At 45.3% G+C, this 19,779-nt stretch overlaps 1 protein-coding gene and 1 pseudogene across 1 annotated transcript; one reads left to right on the plus strand and one right to left on the minus strand.

Moving 5' to 3' along the window:
- Positions 1-478: 478 nt before the first annotated feature.
- Positions 479-7,572, minus strand: TLR4 (toll like receptor 4). The gene is made up of 2 exons (XM_090021803.1): positions 7,418-7,572; positions 479-2,976 (listed from the first exon to the last, which is right to left on the minus strand). Exons 1-2 carry the CDS (start codon positions 7,555-7,557, stop codon positions 717-719), a joined length of 2,400 nt encoding a protein of 799 aa, XP_089877929.1. The 5' UTR covers positions 7,558-7,572; the 3' UTR covers positions 479-716.
- A 3,150-nt stretch (positions 7,573-10,722) lies between these two features.
- Positions 10,723-10,959, plus strand: LOC149855457 (U2 spliceosomal RNA; annotated as a pseudogene).
- The last annotated feature ends 8,820 nt before the right edge of the window (positions 10,960-19,779 follow it).

Consider the following 19,779-nt stretch of genomic DNA (forward strand, 5'->3'; position numbering starts at 1 on the left):
TCATTGACCACAAATGCTCAGGACCAAAGATGGAAAGCATGGTAACAGCACAAGCCACAAAAGAGGGCTTCCAACTTGCAAGTAATTTTGGTTTCTTTCAAAATTTGATTTTGGCCTAAGTCAGACTGAATTCACTCCAAGGCTACCATGCTCTGAAGCCCAGCTCCACAGCAGGTAGCATAGAAGTTCAAGACTGTGGAGCTGTGCCACAATTAGAGCTGGGGCTCCTAAGGCTTTTGGCATACCAGCTCAAAAGTATATGGCTTGGGAAATCCAGCATGGCTGGCTGTCTCCCAACAGGGGACTCAGGAGTCCTGGGTCCTTGGCCCCGGGGAAGTCTGCCTAGAGCCAAGCAGCTGCTGGGATCCAGCAGCCAGCTCTGCTTATCTCCACAGCAGCATGGGGAGATCACCCCTGGCTGAAACTCCCCACCTCCAAATGTAGCTGAACCTCCTCATGCATACGCTGGATCCAATGGTTTCACAAGCTGGATCCAGCCTATAAGCTGTAGGTTGCCAACCAACCCCTGCTTTAAAGGGTGCAACAGACCCAACAGCAAGCATTTTGCAGGATTTGCCACTCTCCTCATCCAGTTAAATTCCTCCAACTCCAACGGGGTGCTTGAGGGACATGCCTCCCGCAGAACCAGCACCGTACCACTGACTTTCAGCCAGAACCAGGTGGAGAGAGAAGGAACAGGATGTGGAGAAGCCTGTTCACATTTGTTTGACCTCTTCGTGGGTCCATGTTTTGCCATCTAGCAAGGCAGTCCTCAGCTGCCTCCAGAAGATGTGCTTGCTGATCTCTTTGTCCTTCCACTCCAGGTAGGTGTTCCTCCGCAGGTACCGGGACAGCCCCAGCAGACGCCGCTGCATTGCTTTATCCAATTCCTCCAAAACAATCAGGATGATTCCAGCTTTCCCCTCCACGAACTGCCAGGACTGGGCAATCTCAAACTCAAACTTACACCAGTGGCTCTCTAGGAAGTGGCTGGAGATGACAGCAATGACCTTCCTGCTGCTCAGGAATCCTTCCTGGACAATGTTGGAGATGATGGGCACCCCGGGCTCGAAGTCTCTGTAGTGGAGGCAGAGGCGGAAAGGGGGAACTCCCTCCTCTAAGGTCTTCACTAGCTCCTCTTTAACCCAGTCAACATCTTTGCTGGAGTGGATGACGAAAGCATCGTAGGTGTCTCCCCTCTCAGAGGAATGCTTACACCCACTGAGCAGCACCACCGCATAGTACAGGTGGAAATAGTACTTGTAAATCAGGAACATGATCAGGACAGCAACAAGGGCCATGCTCACTGAAACAGCCACCAGGGTTATGCTGAGCTGACAGTAGGACAGATCAAAGTTCAGCACGGTCACATTCTTCATGTTAACAGGGCTACTGCAGACCATCCTCTCAGTGTTTTGAAGCAACTGCTCCTGTTTCTTGACCCACTCAAAGAAGCTCAAATGGGAGCAGGAACAATCAAACATGTTGTGAGAGAGGTCCAGGTGGATCAGCTGGTCTGCCAGGTTCTGCAGAGCTGTGTGCATCAGGAATGTTAGCTGGTTGTTGCTGAAATCCAAGACCGTGAGGGCCTGCAGAGGCAGGTAGGTCGTGGTGTCAAGAGTTTTCAACCTGTTGTTGCTGATGTTGAGATTTTGCAGGTTCTGGAGGTCTGCAAATGTGCTTGAAGACACCTGCAACAATTTGCAACTGGAAACATCCAGGGTGCGCAGCTGGGTTAGATTCCTGAAGTTGCTGGCCAGGCTGTTGTCCTTAAAGGAGTTGCCAGCCATCTTGAGCACCTGCAGGGATTCCAGGCCCCAAAAGACACATTCGCACAAGATCTGAACACCAGTGTAGGAAATATCAAGGTAGGTGAGATTTGTGAGGGAGCGGAAGAGAGGCATGACACCAAAGTCTTTTAGTATCGAGTGCTGAAAATCCAGGGATAACAGCCCATTCAGGCAACCAAAAGGTTCCTTCAAGCTGATGAAATAATTGAAACTTAGGTTCAAATGCTTCAAATTTGGGGCCCCAGCCAAATGAGAGGAGCAGCACCTGGTGAGACTGAGCCGATTCTCACTCAGATCCAGCACCTCTAGGCTAGGCAGATCCTTAAAGCCGTTCAGGAAGTTAGTGAGGTACTTGCTCTTGGTAATCCGGAGCACTCTTAGCTTCCTGAAGAGGGACAGCTTCACTGCGGGAACCTCCTTAAACTTGCAGAGTTTGCATTCCAGGCTTTGTACTTTGGAGAACTCAGGAACCGTTGACACTTGGGCGAGGTAGAGGTCCACGAACCGGATACTGGAGACATTGAGAAGGCACTCGAAGACTGTGTCTGTGTGATTTTGGAACCTTTCGAAGCTGATGAAGACAAACTCCTGCATCTGTACTTGACACAGTCCATCCAGGAGCCCATTCTGAAAGTTCTCCACTCTCCCAATATTACGGTACTCCCCCAGGATGAGTCTATTGACCTGCAAACCAGCAAGACCCTGGAGGCAGTCCTTCATAACTGTGAAATTGTTAAAACAGGCTCTCAAGGACAGCTCCTGGAGCTGAATGCCTTCAAAGGCACCTGGCTGAATGTATTTTATATCATTCAAAGAGAGCACTAATGTGAGATAGGGTCCCTTTCTTTCCTGCAGGACATCCAGCTGTCCTTTGGAGATGTATGAGATCCTATTTGATTGAAGGCTCAGGAATCTGAGGGAGGTCAGGCTAGTGAAATATTTTGGTAGCGTCAAAGAATCTATGTGGTTGTTGGCCACATTCAGCTCCTCCAGGTTATGTAAGTGTCTGATGGGGAGGTCAGCCAGAGAGAATATGTTGGTTTCTACAGCTATCAGTCTTTGCAGGGATGTCAAACCAAAGAAGGCTGATGGACCAAGGTACTGGAGGGGATTTCCAGTCAGAATCAAGGTGGACAGGTTACAAAGATCCTCAAAGGCATAATTTTCAATTGTCTGGAGGCAGCACCTGTTATACAAGAAATAAGAATAACATACATGAAATGTTGTCACTTCCAATATGCATGTACACAGGTGCCAGGGAATTGCAGTGGGCACAGATGCAGGATTATCATGGCAGGTGAAGTTTCCCATATGCAGCATTACCAAACAAGGCAACCATATTGGCACAACAGTATTGAGTCAGAGCAGTGTTATCACCTAGCCCTACATGAGAACACAACATTATCACCTACAGATGCAGCATTGTCCAATCAGGAGAAAGGAAATCAGCTTAGGGAAAGGACATGAGCATTGACACATAGTAAGCATCGCTCACATCTCACCTCTCCTGCCTAAATCTGGAATTAAATATAGAAGGGTGGGATTTACTACTCTGGTTAGAGTCAGACGTAGCGCAGGCTTCATTAAACATCTCTCAGTCCTCATCAGCAGCATGCAAGGATGTTCCAAGGTTTCTGCACAATCAAACATGCCTGAAGAACAGACTGGGATTTTAGAAGGCACCTAGGAGATTTGAATACCCAGCTATTCATTTTCATTGGAATGGGGTGCTCAGTTTGGCACTCAGCTTACATTATTTTTAAGGACCCACAGGAATACAGTGGATTTACAAACAAACCAGAGACCTTACATCTGGATTCCTGCATGGAAATTCTGTGGTGCATATGTGAAGGAATCTGCCTGGACTGCACAGCATGATTTGAACCCAAATTCTTCAGTCATTTGATCTAACAGACCAAACCCATTAGCTGAAAACAGTAGCAGACTTAGAAATCCTTTGTGCAAACTCCCCATATTCCCTCAGCATGGGGCTGTATATTTGATCTGAGCACTAAGGGTGCCTATGCACGTGCTCGGATGAGTTCTAATTAGATTAGATTAATTGAGTCTGCTGCAGCGTTCTAATTGGAACACTCCAGCGTGCTGCAATGTCACGTGTATTCTGCATTCCTTGTTTCAAAATGGTGGCGGGGACATTTTAATTAAAACTCGTTGAATGAGCTTTAGATAAAAGCACCCCTGAGGCCATTTTGAAACACAGGATGCTGCATACACGTGTTACTGCAATGTTTTAATTAGAGAGGCTGTCCAGGAGCTGCTCTAATTTAAACACCCGGTCCCCACCCCCAACCTTGGAGCACATGTATAGACACCAGACTCATGTTTGGCACTACTACAACCAACCAACTTAGGTACACAGTAAAGTTTAAGCCCAGGAACTTGGTCTCTATAACCATAAACTTCTAAAGCTTGGTCTAAAACAGGGATGACCAACCTGTAGCATATGTACAACAAGTGGTATGAGAGCAGCCTCTGTGTATGAAAGGAAAGGAAGGAAACAGGGAACACAGTGGCAGTTAGGGTGGGGGACAAAAAGCAGAACTGCAGATCAAGCAGGGAACAGAAAGGCAGGAAGCAGAAAGCAGACAAGCAGATCACATAGAGAAGACAGGGCAGGGAGCACAGATGCAGAGTGGCAGATTGGCGGTTGGCCATGGGAAGGGAATCAGAAGGGCACTCAGGGAGAGCATGGGGCTTTATAGCATGCTTGCCAAAAATATTGGCCCTCACTAATCTAAAAAATTTTGGCCTAATTTGAGCTGTCCATCTGAAAAACCTCAGCCTACACTTAGGTCTGTATTTAAGCACCTAGTTGAATTTAGGGTATGCCTAAACATGTTCAAAGATTTTGTGGAACTATATCCTCAGTTTTTTCAATTCAAGCAACAGGGGTGTATGTGAAGTCAGGCACATGTATTTAATGAGATATGAAAGTTGAGGTCCTAGTAAGCTAAAGAAAACTGCCCATCTAGGACAGAACATGACCTACAATTCCTAATATCCTAATACAGTGGAGGAAGGGTGCAACCTTTTTTTGGCAGCCATGCCACAAGGTAAGACCTGTCCCCACCCTCAGTGCCACTCCAGTCCCTTTCCCCTCCCTGATCCATTGCTCTGCAGTCTTCTCCTTGCTCTGTGTGCTGCCGTTCTCCCTGCGGGATCTTCTATATGCCACATAAAGCTGCTGCATGTGTCACTTGTGGCACGTGCGCTGCTAATTAGCAACCACTCTCCCAATGGAAAACCAAGGTCAAGCACTCACTCAAACAATGTGAGTTCGCAAGTAGTTAGCTTACAGGTATGCAAACAACCACTTGTAAACCCGAGCACTGTAGCAATGTATGGGGCAGATACCTGAATTCAGAAGGGAATACAATAGAGACTAGGGCACACCCTGGGCAAATGCAGTCGCTCGACATCTTTGGATGTGCTCTGTCGAAGGACAAAATTCTGCCCAGGGCAGATCTCTCATGCAAGGCCCTTAGGCATCCCCTGTCTCTGTGGCGGGCCAGTAGGGGGCGCTCCTAGGTTGAGCCGCCCACCTCCCTGCGCCCGCCCACCTTCCAGGCTCCGAATGCCTCCCTAGGGGTGGCTTATATCCGGCCAACCCCCTCCCTGGAGCACACTCACTAGCCTGGGGGTAACGTAGCTGACACCACCCCGAGAAGGGACTCTCTCAGCCCAGTGTCCTCGGAGAAATACGGGCCTAATAGTCCTACGGGTACTCGACCCAGTACAGGCACTTGGGGCACTTCCCCAAGTCAGGGAGCAAAAAGTAAAGTCTCCCTTAATCTGCAGACCTAAGGGGTCTCTTAGGCATAATTTAGACCCACCCCTCAATAAGTCTCCCACACCGGTCACAAAGGAGAACTTTATTGGTTACAGGGGTAGGGTGAAAGTAGGGTACAAGATTGAGCAATATCCTAGAAATCCTAAAGAGCAAACAGTCTGGCTGAGGTAGCCTTTTGATCACGCATCTGAGTTACTGCCACCTAGATAGCTAATCAGATCTCGAGTAGCTTATTCACACGCTTCATCCAGAGGCTGGTGAAATCCCCTCTAGAGTCAGGCCGTTTCTAGCTTGTGAGTTTTGGGGGAGAGAGCCCGTTTCAGATGGTAAAGCTCCTCTGAGTCCCCCGCATGGCTGCTGCTCCCTCTTCCCGGGCAGTCTTAACTTATATAGCCCCTGTGACCTCATTCACCTGGTCCAGTGGAGGCCAGCTCCAGCTGGCTGTTGGCCAACCAATTTGAAATACATCACTCATTGCCGGGAAGACTCCAGCCCACCAGGTAGATGCCCCTCACCCAGGTAGCTGATACCAGTCACGTAGGCAGAGGGAGCAGGTTCCCCCCTCCCTCAGGAACGTAGCCAGCTCAGGTTACCTGAAGATATAGGGTAAGGGTGTCTCCTCTTCTGGGCCCATCCTCATCAAATGGTCACAGAGCAGAGATTTAATCGCATTGTCACAGGGCAGAGATTTTGGGGCGAAACCAAGGTGGGTTTCTGCCACAGTCTCTATAGTTCAAGGTCCATGTGAGGCTCTAGTGACTTGTACAGCCAAACGTGGGCCCTCTGCCAGTAGACAGAATCCCTTCAGAAGAGGCCATGGTTCAGAAAGGACACGGTCTGAATGGCAGGTTATGACAGACAGGCTCCATGGGTAGGGAATCTGAATTTACCCTCACCTACAGAGTGCCATGCATACCAATGCTACCACATATATAATCATTACTATTATTATTCTTCATTGTTCCCATTAGAACTGTAAAATGCAATCTTATTCTGCAAGGGGGACAGCCGTGAGTTGCTGTATTTATTACCTCTAGATGAGGTGCAGGACAAGCATGCTGTATTTACAAGTAGAAAGATGTTCATTTCATTACTGCCAGGCTATAAAACACTACCCAAGAGCCAAGCTAGGACTTCCAATCTTGTGCATCCATCCTATGAGTGGTAACCAACACTTAAGATTCTGTAAGTCCAACAGGGCCTTCACTTCTACCTGCACTTCCTAATGGCCTTTAAATTATGCCTTCAGCCACCCTTTGCCTCCGCTGTGCTGTCAAACACTAGGAGTCACTGACTGGGGCTCAGTAAATAATTCTGTTGATGATGCGCAAGAAAGAAAATCCCATTCACTCCCCCTGAGTTGTCTTTGCAGGGCCAATAGAAGCAAAAAATAGAAAATAAAGAAATGGGATGCTCCCATCAAGCAGATTTACTTAGTAAGAAAGAAAACGTTGATCTAATTTACCTAGTCCACTTTTCAAAACAGAACCAGTTTTTGTGGTGACAGTAATTTAACTTCTCAGCCAAAACAGAGCATCTAAAAGAATATAGGAGGCCCACCATATCACCCAGCACTATTTCACCTATGCCAGGCAAAGCTGAAAAACCTGTATTGGTTAAATAGTTTATTCATTGAAAAAGGCAGTTGGGTGGGGGGCAACTGAAATGATTTGCATACTCAAATGTTGTAAATAGTTTTCAGCCAAAAATAAAAAAAAGAATGAAGTTGGAAAAGATGGAGCACTGCAATCTGACATTTGCAAAATGTAATATGTTTACTACATCTTCCTGAATAGTAATATGAAAGGATCATTACCGAGCAAGATCCAGAAACTTCAATGCAGGGACTGCTGCGAAGTTATTTGAGCCCAGCGATCCCAGTGGATTGAAACTCAGATCTAGGCTCTGGGTGGAAGATGGGATTTCAGTGGGAACCCTGGAGAGGTTCAAATCCATGCATCTGTAAGTCAGGCCAGGAACCACCTACAACATTCACAAACCCAATTCACAAATTAACACGCTTTTCCTCAAAGTGTAAGACAATGATACCATCAGAAAATGACAAGGTAGCCTACCTAACTGCATGGCAAGCACATTCTCCAGCTTCTCTATATGAGCTGCATTTGCTTCGTGTCTTCTGACATCTGCTTCTGCTCTTACAGTAATATTCCTGTCTCCTAAGCTAGTGGCTCAATTCTCTGTAGGCTTTGAAGCCAGAGATTTCATTATCTCTTACTTACATTAAACAAAATTTGGTGATACTTGTTGGGGAAAAAAAAAAAGAGCAGGCTACAGAAGCACTAGCATGCTAGAGTCACAGGTCCCACAGGCAAAAGAAAGGTCCCCCAGAAAAAAATAAGATGTCACGCTTATGCAGAGATCACGTACCTCCAAGCAGGGATTGAACTTGCCAGCTGCGCACTGTGACAGGAAAGGCATGACCAAAGAGAGCGTGAAGAGTGTTGACGAGGAGCAAACCCTCTCCTGAGCATCTTCCAGATGTGAAAGTCCAGTAGAAATAACCATGACTGAAAATCAAAAAATCTGGCTAAGGAAAACTCCTAAAATGCTGCATCTCATTCTCCCCTCCCCAATGTGTTCCCAAGTACAAATGGAGGCGGCAGGGGAAGTGAAACTGAAAATTAATCAGCTCCAAGATATGCTCGCTGTACAGTGATCTTTTCAGTGACTTGTTAACGAGAAAAAATATATAAATCACGGGAAAGTGTGAAGCCAAGAGGAACCAAAATATCTTCAGAGGATGTCATTTGACTCATACCTCAGCCTTGCTTGGAGTAAACTGAATGAAAACAGAAGATCTCATGGAAACCAGTCATTGCATCAACACTCAGACTTTATGAGGAAAACAGGTCAGAAGTTCCAGTACAGTAACACTGCTATGTTTCAATGAATTAGACGCACCACATGTTTGCACAGCGGTTACCATCAAGTGCTTTGTTTTCCCACACAGACTAGAGAAATACCGTGGTGTTATCTGGTCCCTGTGCCCAGTTTCCAGCTCTAGCAGGCCAGGGATGAGCATGGCACTAAATAAGCGCTGGAGTTTTAAAAATGACAATGGGCTGGGAAGTGACATAGTGGCACAATGAACACAGAAGAGCTGTGGCTGCTACAGTGCACAGAATGAAAAGCTACCTTTGCAAGCCATCCCTGCTGCTTTTTCAGGTCCAGTGGGACAAAGCCATGCCCCTTTATCCTCCTGCTGCATGTCCCCAAGATCTTTCATTTCCCCTCCCTCCTGAAATCCTGCACAACACTACAGAAACATTTTGCCCCTAGATACAGCGGCTCTGGCTATGCCAGTAAGGAGGCAATGTAGTTCATTCACCGGTTGAAAGTTCATCCGTGCTTGGAAAGTTCTGGGTTTGACATTTCCTTCCTATCCTGACACAGTAAATGCTGTCAAGGTACTTTCCACCAACAGATCTCAAAGCAAGTTGCAGATATGAAGCAGCCCTCATAAGTTGTCTATGAGATAGGTAAGTGTTATCCCCACTTCTCCTGAGGCACCCAGAAGTCATGAGAGTGATGGCATATGTATGCTGCTTCTGTGCCATTCAATCCTGCATGCATCAACTCCGGGATGCCTTGAGGCCAGTGGTTCCCAACCTTTTTTCAGACGGCGGATTGGCAAACATATTTAAATTTAATTTGTGTATTTAAATTTACATATTTAAATTTACATTTTCGCATTTAAATTTAATTGGGGGAGGGTTGCAAAGATCGGATCGGGTTGAGGAACTGCAGCCATGGGCACCGGGGGGCCCTGCAGGGGAGGCGGCTGCGCAGGTGGTGGCACAACCCAGCTGTGGATGCCCAGGAAAAAGGGTCTCCACTGCCTTCCCTAAGAGCAAGCAGCTGAGCTGCCTCCCTACCGTCCACCCTGGGCATTTCCCTGCCTGCATCCCCTCACTCCCAGCCACGGATGCAGCTGGGGAATCCTGCCTGGCCCGGCATGGGCCCTGGTACTTGCTGTGCAGACAGCACCTTGTCAGGCATGGCTATGGTAGCGGGCGTGGGATGGGGAGCACTGGAGCCCAGGGATGCCCCACTGCCCAGCTATCTTAACCCCGCACATGACTGCCGGCAGCCCGGCAGCCAACCCTTCATGACCTGGTACCGAGCCACAGCCCGGTGATTGGGAACCTCTAATTTAGGCCATAAGCAAGCACACCTAGAGGTGCTCTTAGGCACGCTGTCTCAGGTGTGCTTACTGGAGTGCACTCAGGATGCACGTTGTGCTACGTTGCTTCATTTCCAGGCGTGAGTGAGTGGGACGTTGCTAAACAGCAGTGCTACAGGGTGCAGTGCAAACAACCCCTTCCTCACGATGCTACAGTAAGTCAGTGGCAGACCTGGAAAGAGAGCCCAGGGGTCCAGCCTGAGATGGGTGTGCTCTTCACATGTGCTCTTCCGTATCCTGTATCATGCAATTATAAGATACATCCCTTGCTGAGAACCTGCCACTCCTGTGCTTTGGATGAGAGAAGACAGACAGAGAATAGTTCTTCTACCTTGAGCAATGACCGGCAAACAGTTTCTGGGCTTTTCCCTTCACCATGACAGCAAGACCTTCCAAGCCATTGCGCTACAATCTGAATGAAGTGCAGATGAGATTTCAGAAGGAGTAAATGTCCTCAGTTGATAAAGCATTTACATGGTTTACTGGGCTGCAGTTTTGCAATATTCCATGTAGAAGCAAGGGGCTGCAAATTACAGAGCAGCGGCTTGTGAACAAAACCACTGCAGACATCTTGCTTAATTGGACAACAGAAAAGCATAAATAAGAAACACAGGGGAAGACCTGTTGCATATTGAAGAGGACACAATCAACCCTCAGCCCAAATAAAGATGGGAAGAAGTGTCTAAACCAGAGCCATCAGATTTGGGCACACAGTGGAGCTGTAGCAAAGCCAAAGAAGCAGGGAGTTAGAGCAGAGCAGGAGACGCATGGTAATAGTTGTGTGCCCACTCTCAGTGTTGCGTGAAATCTAAACAGGGCAAATGTAACTCTCACTGTAATGGGGCCTTGGTTCAGCTTCTCTCAGCTGAGTCCTCACCCCCACTTTTAGCTCATTGTCATTTAATTATTTGTTCATACCCACTATTTTAGCTTTATGGCAATATTATATATAGTCTTACATGAGCCTGGCAGGGGAAGCAGCGTGACCATGTAGGCAAGCTCCCCAGGGCAGGTGATTGTCTCTGATATGTCCTCCATAGGAGGTCTATATTGAGCAGATTCTTTTCGGTTTTGGGTGGTGGAACCGGAGCATGCTCCATCCACTCCATGCATTGACCTGGTATTGCAGTGCTTCCAGGACCAGTGCAAAAAAAACAGAAAAAAACCCAAAAAAAACCAACTATTTCTGGGCAACCCTTTGTAGCCTACAGGGATAGAAATCCTTTCATGAAAGTAGAATTCCTCTAGTGAGCCTCCTTTTTTCTATGCAGTAGCCACCCCTGCTAGAGCATCAGTATCCACATCTTGCTAGGTCTGTGTATTTGCACATAGTAAGCACCATTATTTTGGAAGCCACCTATGCCTGTGTGGTTTCTACGTATAATTAATGTTGGTAACAAGGATGGGATCCTAATTCGGGAGTATGATGGAACATGGCATAACTATAGAGGCCTAAAAGTGAAACTATAAAAATGCAGATTGCAACACTGGGGCAATGAGTCACCTTCTATTGTAGAAGGAAAGCGGTTTAAAAGGCCTGGGCCTTTGGGGAAATTAAACTTCTACCATATTTCAGCAGAGGACTACTGAGGGCCTGGAACAGTCCATAATCGCTTGTGATAGCAGTGCTGAAAAAGAGGTGGTAGTGTTAGCGAGCTAAAATCTATAACCTGCTCCACAGCCAACAGCTTCTGTCCTATTCAACCAGGCAAGATTGTGTAAGCTCCACAGAATCCCGTCCCCAAAGTCGATAGGGATCACTGAGCATTTCATCTTTTACAGATGGAATCCAAGGGATAATGAAACAGTGGCTGAATATGTGACTGGATTAAGACATTAACAGAACATTGATGGTTTAAAGAGTTTAACTAATGTGTAAGGGGTCCAGTTAGGTATTAAGTCTGTAAACAGAAGCAACCTAAAAATGGCTATTGACTGAAGCTAATTTGACACTTAAACATGCCCTAGAGATCACTGTTTCAATAGAAACTACTACTAAAGAGGCCAGGGAGTTGTAAAGGCATCATGAAATCCATGCAAAATATAAACTGGGAGTCCAAGAGAAAGCACAGCATGCAGCACACTGAAAGACTGTGGTCTCTTCGCAGGAAATTGTCTCAGCATGCAAAAGATTGCTGAGCAAACTAGAAACTGGACGTATACCAGAAACATGCAGGTGAGCACAGATGCACCACCATCATCTCACAAGGACAATACCAAATAATTTTAAGTCATCTGGTCAATGTGGAGTCCAGCAAGAAATCTGTAACATCTCTTCCACTCTTTAATATTGAAGAGTGATCCTCAACCTTTCTTGTACTGGAACCCATTTTTAACCTTTGACAGCCAGTCCTGATCCAGGACCCCTCACTCCCAACCCACTGCACCCGCCCCCAGGTCCCAGTCCCGCAGTGTGATTATTCTTGGATTATCCTCTAATGATTATTTTTTTTATAGAAAGAGTACTCAAAATAAAGCTTGATTTTGGACCTGTTGGTTCTGTAAATTTCCTGGCAGGATTATATGAAACCACTTTAAAGAATCAAGTTGCAAAAAAACCCCTCAGAGTTTCTAAAAACTTACAAAGGGAAAATCCAGAGGGGAATATACAATTATAAACATGGTAAACCTGTATGTTGTAAAGCCAAGAGGTCATGCATTATCTAGTAAAGGATGGCTAAGAGAGATTTAGTTGGACTAAAGAAGTGTGAAGTCTCTTCAAGCCTTCAAAAATACTATGACCTCTAGTCCAAAATAAAATTCAGTTGAACTTTTGGACAAGAGACCTAATGTTTGCTGGAACCATGACACATACAGAAGCAAAAGCTTGTGCTCAAAGAGGGAGCAAGTCCTAAACTTTGGGCATGTTGCAAAAGGTATTGGATGAGCTTTGCAAAGACAGAGACAGAACAGCAAAGCAGCTCTTACAAAATGCTGGAATTATATTTAGGGTTAACTGTAGTGAATGAAACACCCACATACTGGCAGTGATAAAAACAAATGTGGGTGTCCACATCCATGATGATTCCAAGGTCACAATTCACCCAGTACTTCATGGAGATCAATATCCTTTGCCAAGAATGGAGGATATATTTGCTTCATTAGTGGGTGCTAAGCATTTCTCCAAGCGTGGCTGCAAATGGAGATTGAAGATTGTGACAAGACACAGCTTGTGATTTACACAAAAAAGATCTTATTTCAATGTAACAGATTAGTGTTTGGAATAACATCTGTTCCCACCATTTGGCAATGGTCCATGGACCAGATACTACAGGGCATTCCTGGAACTCAGTGTTATTTGAGTGATATACTGTGGTGGGAGCTAGCAAGGAAGAACACCTTGAGAACCTGCAAAAAGTACTTGTGAAAGTCTCTGAGTACAGTTTGAGTGCAAATAAGGGAAAACGTAAATTTTTCAAAGAAGCAGTTGCATATGGAGGCTGTCATATCGACAAAGGATGTGTATGAACCACAAGAAAAAGAAGATATCCTTAAGGAAACTAAACTCAAAATGTGTCACAATGACTGTCCTACTTGCAGACATTCAATTAGAAATGGATGGCAATAACTAACATAGCCTCTATGCAATATCACTTGAATGAACAGCTACAATGGACAGAAATAGTGTTAACCCACACAGAGCACCCAGGCTTGTGATGCAGCCAAAAATCTAATATTATCTGAAAGGGCCCTGACACACTGCAGTGCACCTGTGCCTGTAAAGTTAGCTTATGACACTTCCCCATATGGAATAGGTGCAGTAATTTCACACTTCATGGAAGATCATAGCAAAGGGCCTATTGCCTTTGTTTCTAGATCTCTTCCCTTTGTAGAATGGAACTATACACAAATTGATAGAGAAGCTCTGAGTTTAGTCCAGGGTGTTAAGAAGTTTCACCAATATCTGTATGAAGAATGATTTACTCTTGTTACAGATCATTAAACTACAAGCTTCCATTTTTTTTTTAAACCAGAAAAACAGCACTAGCAATGGCTGCAGTGCAAATACAGCAGTATTCTTAGGCACTTGGTGTTACAATATTGAGTTCAAAAGGTTCAGTCAGCAGGCAAAAGCAAATTGCTTGTCATGCCTGTCATTGAAAGTGGGAGATAAGCATCATGCAGTGGAACAAGAGACAGTCGATATGTTCTATATGGCACAAACTGTGAACCCTTGCCAGAGACAAATGCCATGGCACAACACAAAACTGAAACGATCCAGTGCAGCTATAGTGGCTGACATTACAACGGGTTTATGCACATAAACAACCATGCCCAGCTTTTTTGCATGAAAACAATGGGTAAGCATATATCAAGGTTACCTAGTATAGCACCAGAATGATTATTCTGACAAAGCTGAATTCATATACGTCCCAAGAATTATGCAAAAGCTATCTGGGTATTGTAAAATGAATGTCATGGCCAGGACCCAGCAAATGAAATATGAGAGGGGAAATAACAAAACAGCCTCATAGATGTCAGCAAAAGTAGCAAATACCGACTGTGCTCTTTTGCAAACTTGGGGACACTGAACTATGCCATGGCAACAAATCTACATAGACTATCCTGGCCCACTGATGAAGCACATGTTTTTGATTGCCATAGATTTATATGGCCTGAGGTATACTGAATGAATTTAACTGATACAAAGCACTAGCAGTGGGTCATGATTCTTGTTTTCTGGGACAAAAGTTCTATTACAGCAAGAAAGCAACAGACCAGCAGCACACAAATGCACCCAGGCTTATATATTTGTATGTATTTAGTGATCACTGTTATTTAGAACATTACTGTGACCATGTGGTTACTACCTACTGTTAATGTTGCAAAGAAAGCAAGGATGTCACACCCCGGCACTGAGCAAAAGATGGGATGGATGCTTAAACATATAATCATGAGACTGCCTGCCTTGCTTTAGTACTGACTTCTGTACTCAGCTCTCTGGATAAGCATGCATATGAATGCTTCCCAGAGCCCCTCTTCTGTCTACCCATTTCAGCTTTAGCAGCCAACTTCTCAGGCTCTTCCACTCACCCCTAAACACGTGAGCTGATGATACGGAGTGAAGTACACAAAGAGCCTCTGACAGGGAAATAGAACTGCGTCAAAAAAGAGAAGTAACCCAGAAAAAGGATGACAGTCATGGAATAGGAAGTGCCATAGCAAACTAGCTGTAGTGTCGGGGCGGGGGTGAGGTCCTGTGACAAGGCGAGGAAAAAGTAAGCTAAGGCCTTATCTCCTTGGGAAGGCTGTACCAGTTCTAAAGGCTTTTTATAGGAAAGACTCCTCAGCCATGTTCTTACTGTGATAGAAGAGTAGCTTTTCCGATATATCTTAAACCTCTCCCTGTATGACATTAACTAAACTGAACCAACTCAATGTATGCCTGTTAGATATGATATCTATTACATTGCACACAATCACTCCATGTGTCACCACTCTTGTTCCAAAAAAAAGCAGTGCTTTATTTCACTTTACCTTCATCCACTTACAAAAGTAGATTTGGACTTAAGGTAAGGTGCACGTAGAAAGAGCAATATCCATTTCTGAACAATTCCATGACTGGATAATCTGATTGGAAAAGAAAAGAAAAGAAAAAGGAAGAAATTACTATGGGGAATGGTATAAGAATGGTAGCAGCTCCAGTTTCATCCAAGAAGCATCACCTAAAGGAGCGGCTTATTCCAAACAGTGTAAACCCGCTGCTTCACTGTTCAGGTATCCAAATCCTACAGCACTGACCTCTCAGCTCATACAGGGAGCTGAGATAGAAGGAGAGATTCTGGTGGTAGCATATTTCTTGATAAAAGGATACGAACACATTCTGAATTTACACTATGCACTTTGAATTCAACTTCACAATCCCAGCACTAAGCAACCTGCCACATTTATGACCAACTGCCCTCCTTCATTCCTCTTAGCCAAAAAAGACAAGAAAAAGTGATGAGCGGTTTCCAGATCAAACCTTTGCGATGACACATAAACAAGGTGCACCCGCTTAAGGTGACATTGTGCAGAACAGTGTAGCTAGTGGGGAAAATAAGGCCTTAGGAAAGGTAACGCCTTAACTACGGGGCATATAAAGGAGCATTTGGAAAGAATCGTGCTTGCAAACGTCTGCACACCACACTGAACATTCAATGCTTCTGTCCTCTCCTGACTTCTGGACATGTCTTGTTTGTGGATGTGCTCCGGGGTGTCAGCGTCATGCTAAATTCTAGTGTGTGCATTAAATTCTTGTTGGTAACCTAAACGTTACAAAAAACCAATTCATTCATTTATGGACAACACGGGCATTGACAAACACACACCTACATTAAAAGAACAAGATCAAGTGGAACAGCCTTAGAGCTCTGCTCAGCAGGGAACATACCCACCATTTTTCCAGCGTCTAAGTAAACACTTAGCACTTTTTGCCTGGATTATAGCACCTTGCAAGACTTTTAGCAGGGATAAGTGCTTTTGAAGCATCAGGTTTGGAAGTCAGGAGACTTAATCCCAGCTCTGGCTGAGAATCATTGGGTGACCTTGAACAAGTCATTTAGTCACACTGCACCTCAAATTTTCCCCACAATTAATGCAGATAGTAATACTTCCCTAACTCACAGTGGTAGCTGGGAGGCTTAATCTTAATTAATGGTTTTAAGGCACCATCTCAAAGATCATCAGGACAAAAGACAACATATTATCGTACTTATTAACAAAATAATCCTTAGCGCCCCAGTGAATGGGAAACAAATGCTACAGAAGGAGCTGGCATCAAGCAGCATTAAACTTGAATTCTCTTTCATATCACATTGCTTTGAGGATTGGCAACCTAAATTTGCCTTTTCTTGCAGTAGCCTGTTATTTGTACAGGCCTGTATGATGGGAAGAGAGAAAACTTAAGTGTGCATAAAAGGAATTACATGATACGTTTGCCCAGTATAGCAGGGGGCAGGATTCGAAGAGCCAGGAGATCCCTGCCAAGGTCCTGTGGCTAGCTTGAGGTAGCACTCACCAAGTGGAGGAAAGATTATTAAATGCTGCATGACAAAGAGTGATGGGATAAAACTGAGGAAGGGAAATATAAGTTCGATATCAGTAATACCCCAAAGCCAGCCTGTTTTTGGTTCTTTTTCCCAAGGGATATAATGGAAGCATTTAGAGCTAGACTGGCCACAGCCCTGGATGTCAGGCTTCAGGACAACACCTTGCACTGGCAGGAAGTGATGCTAGTGATTTAAGTAATTGGGTCTTTCTCTTTCCCTTCTCTGCTTTCTAGGAGTCTCCCTTAGGCAACAGTGAATTCCACTGAAGCATTAAGACACCAAGTCAATGAGGGCACGTGGATACTAGAGACATTTGTCATAGCCAGATGTGATCCAGGGTCAGGTCCATACCTTGTCCAATTTATTCAGTTAAAGCAGCTTGTATGATACATCACAGATGATGGAGGGGTGGAAAGTTCCTCAAGGAGGAGGTATTCCAGTTCCATTTGTGATAGGGCAGGCGCAAAGACCTTTTAACTGCCTGTACAGGGAGGGCAGAGATGAAGCTTTCAGATAAGTTTCAATACCCCAAGCAACAGAAAAGAAGGCAGATAGCACACATAAAAAGCTATAATCCCTGTGGACAATAAATACTGAGGCAACATGAGGCTATGGGATGTGGTAGGCTAACGCCATTGGGTAACACACAAGTGGTAAGTTCATGATGACAACATTTCCAAAGATGCAAATGGGAGCTGTTAACTGAAGATTTCCCAGTCTCCATCTCTCCGTTACCAAAGGTTCCCATGCGCAAACTCAGCCACCCTTTGCTCTGTGAGCAGTCCTATGAACATCGATGGCGTTAGCCACAGAGGAAGGATCCTAATCCAACATTTCATTCCCTATTCTCAGTGGGTTCAGCATTGTAGCTTTAGGTACTACACAGTGAGTAAGCCATTAACAGCGAAGATGAAACTAGGAGAAGACTGGGCAAGATTCTTGGGTCACCCCACTGTTCCTGAAGTACCACAAAATTTAAAGGTCCACTCCCCAACCCCCACAACCCCTTCGCCCATTTGCAATTCTAGTGAGGTGGAGATGTGTTTGTTTCATGAGAAAGCATGTCTGTGAAGGATTTTCAGCTCCCCAGTTCTTTATCGACAAGATTAGCATTATTTCAGGTGACCTGGATCCCCCAAACTCAATAAAAGACATCACTTCATTTCCTTCCCTCACTGGAACCTCCCTTGGTGAGTTGAAATCCACAGCCTCAAACTGTTCATTGTTGGTATTGTCTGATACATCTCCCCAGAACAACTCCATGACTTCCCACCACCATGGCCCATCTCACCAAGTACCTTCCTCCTCTTCCGGGACGAGCAAGCTTCACATTTCATTGGGAGTTAAACCGTACCACAGATATACAGATACATACCATGCACTGGAGAGCTGGGCCAACTACTGACCCAGCCCTTTTATGAGTGCTTGAGTCAAAGGAGCCTTTCTCCTCCCTTTTCTATTGCTCCATGTTGTAAATAGCATTTATCATGTCACCCCTGGACCAGCACAGAAGAAAGATCACATTGCAGGTCCATCAAGGGGTCACTAGGACATTGGCCATTCACTGCAGTGCAAGCAAGCTAAGGCTTTAACGGCAGAGTGCTCCCCCTGTGTTCCTCCTGGCATAGGTGGGGAATGGAATCAGTGAATTAGCCCTTTTCTTGATCTCTGCCAACTACCATAGTCCTTTGAAAAAGTTCCCATCCACTGATGGAGAGCTGACTCTCCTAGACTCTAACCTCCCATTTATGAACTACTACGCCTTGGGTCTGATGGGCCCTAGGGTACTTCTAACACCTCTTCCAACCTAGCAGTCCCTGTAGGTTGGGTGGTTGTGTAGAAAGAAGCTTTACTGAAGCACAGATTTACTCCACAATCCTGCAGATTAATTAAAAACCAAGAGGGCCCCAGGAAAAAGGAAATGCTATACCTGAGCATCGCAGTCCAAAAGGAATCCTATGGAACTGGAGACAATTATTCAGCTGTTCCTTGGCAAGGGTGTTTTTCATCCAAAATAACTCTCTGCTGATCAAGAAAGGATCCCATGAGGCTCAAACCTAAGAAGAGAGACTCAGGGCATCTCCCAGGAAGAAAGCACCAATTTCTCCAAAAGGGCTTTAAATACTGCTGGACATAGGGCATTTGAATGCTTCTTTGCTCTGCTTGGATATGTCCAGGCTACCAGCTGTGTCCCTCAGATTAAACCTTTGCTGGCTCTGCTTTTGTTTCAGTTCAGCTGTGATGGTGCAATCACCTCTTTGATCAGTTCTGCTATTTCTTCCCCATGCCTGTGTAACTAGGGGACTGGAAATGCTGAGTCAGGTTCTGATTTCTCTACTCCAGGGGTGGAGGCTCAGACTCCATTTCCACTTCTGTTTCCTCTTTGGCTTTTATGTTGGCTTGCTCATTTACTTCACAGCAGTACCAAGACATCACCATTCACCGACTAACCATGCTCTGCCTCTCTTCCTGTTGGCTAGATTTCCACCCAGTCCTACATGTACAATGATAGTGGGTTGTCCTGGTCTTGTATATTTAATTCATGACAGTGCATTCAGATAGGCTCATTGTGCACTGGTCAATTAAACGCATCTGCATCTCCCTTCCTGTCTGCTGGAGGCACTCCAGATTTCCCTGGCCACTACACCCATTGCCAAAATCAACCCAGCGCTCCCTCTGCAAAAGTCCCAGGATGAACAGAAAGCAACTAGTAGGAATGCAAAGCATGTCCTGCAAATGTCCTGCTGATACTCTTACTGAAAAAGCAAACCTCAGATTTCATTATCAGTTAAACAGTGCCACAGATATATTGATACATAAAAGCTAATATACGAGTGTCTCTTCTTAACACTCTCCACACCATTCCCTCCAGCTACTGCTAGCCCTGGGTGATTTTGCACTATAAATGCCCATTACCACACCACTTCTACTTCCCCCACAGGT

This window comes from Crocodylus siamensis, chromosome 11 (genome assembly GCF_052110815.1).
Source record: "Crocodylus siamensis isolate JL-2025a chromosome 11, ASM5211081v1, whole genome shotgun sequence".
Lineage (NCBI taxonomy): Eukaryota > Metazoa > Chordata > Crocodylia > Crocodylidae > Crocodylus > Crocodylus siamensis.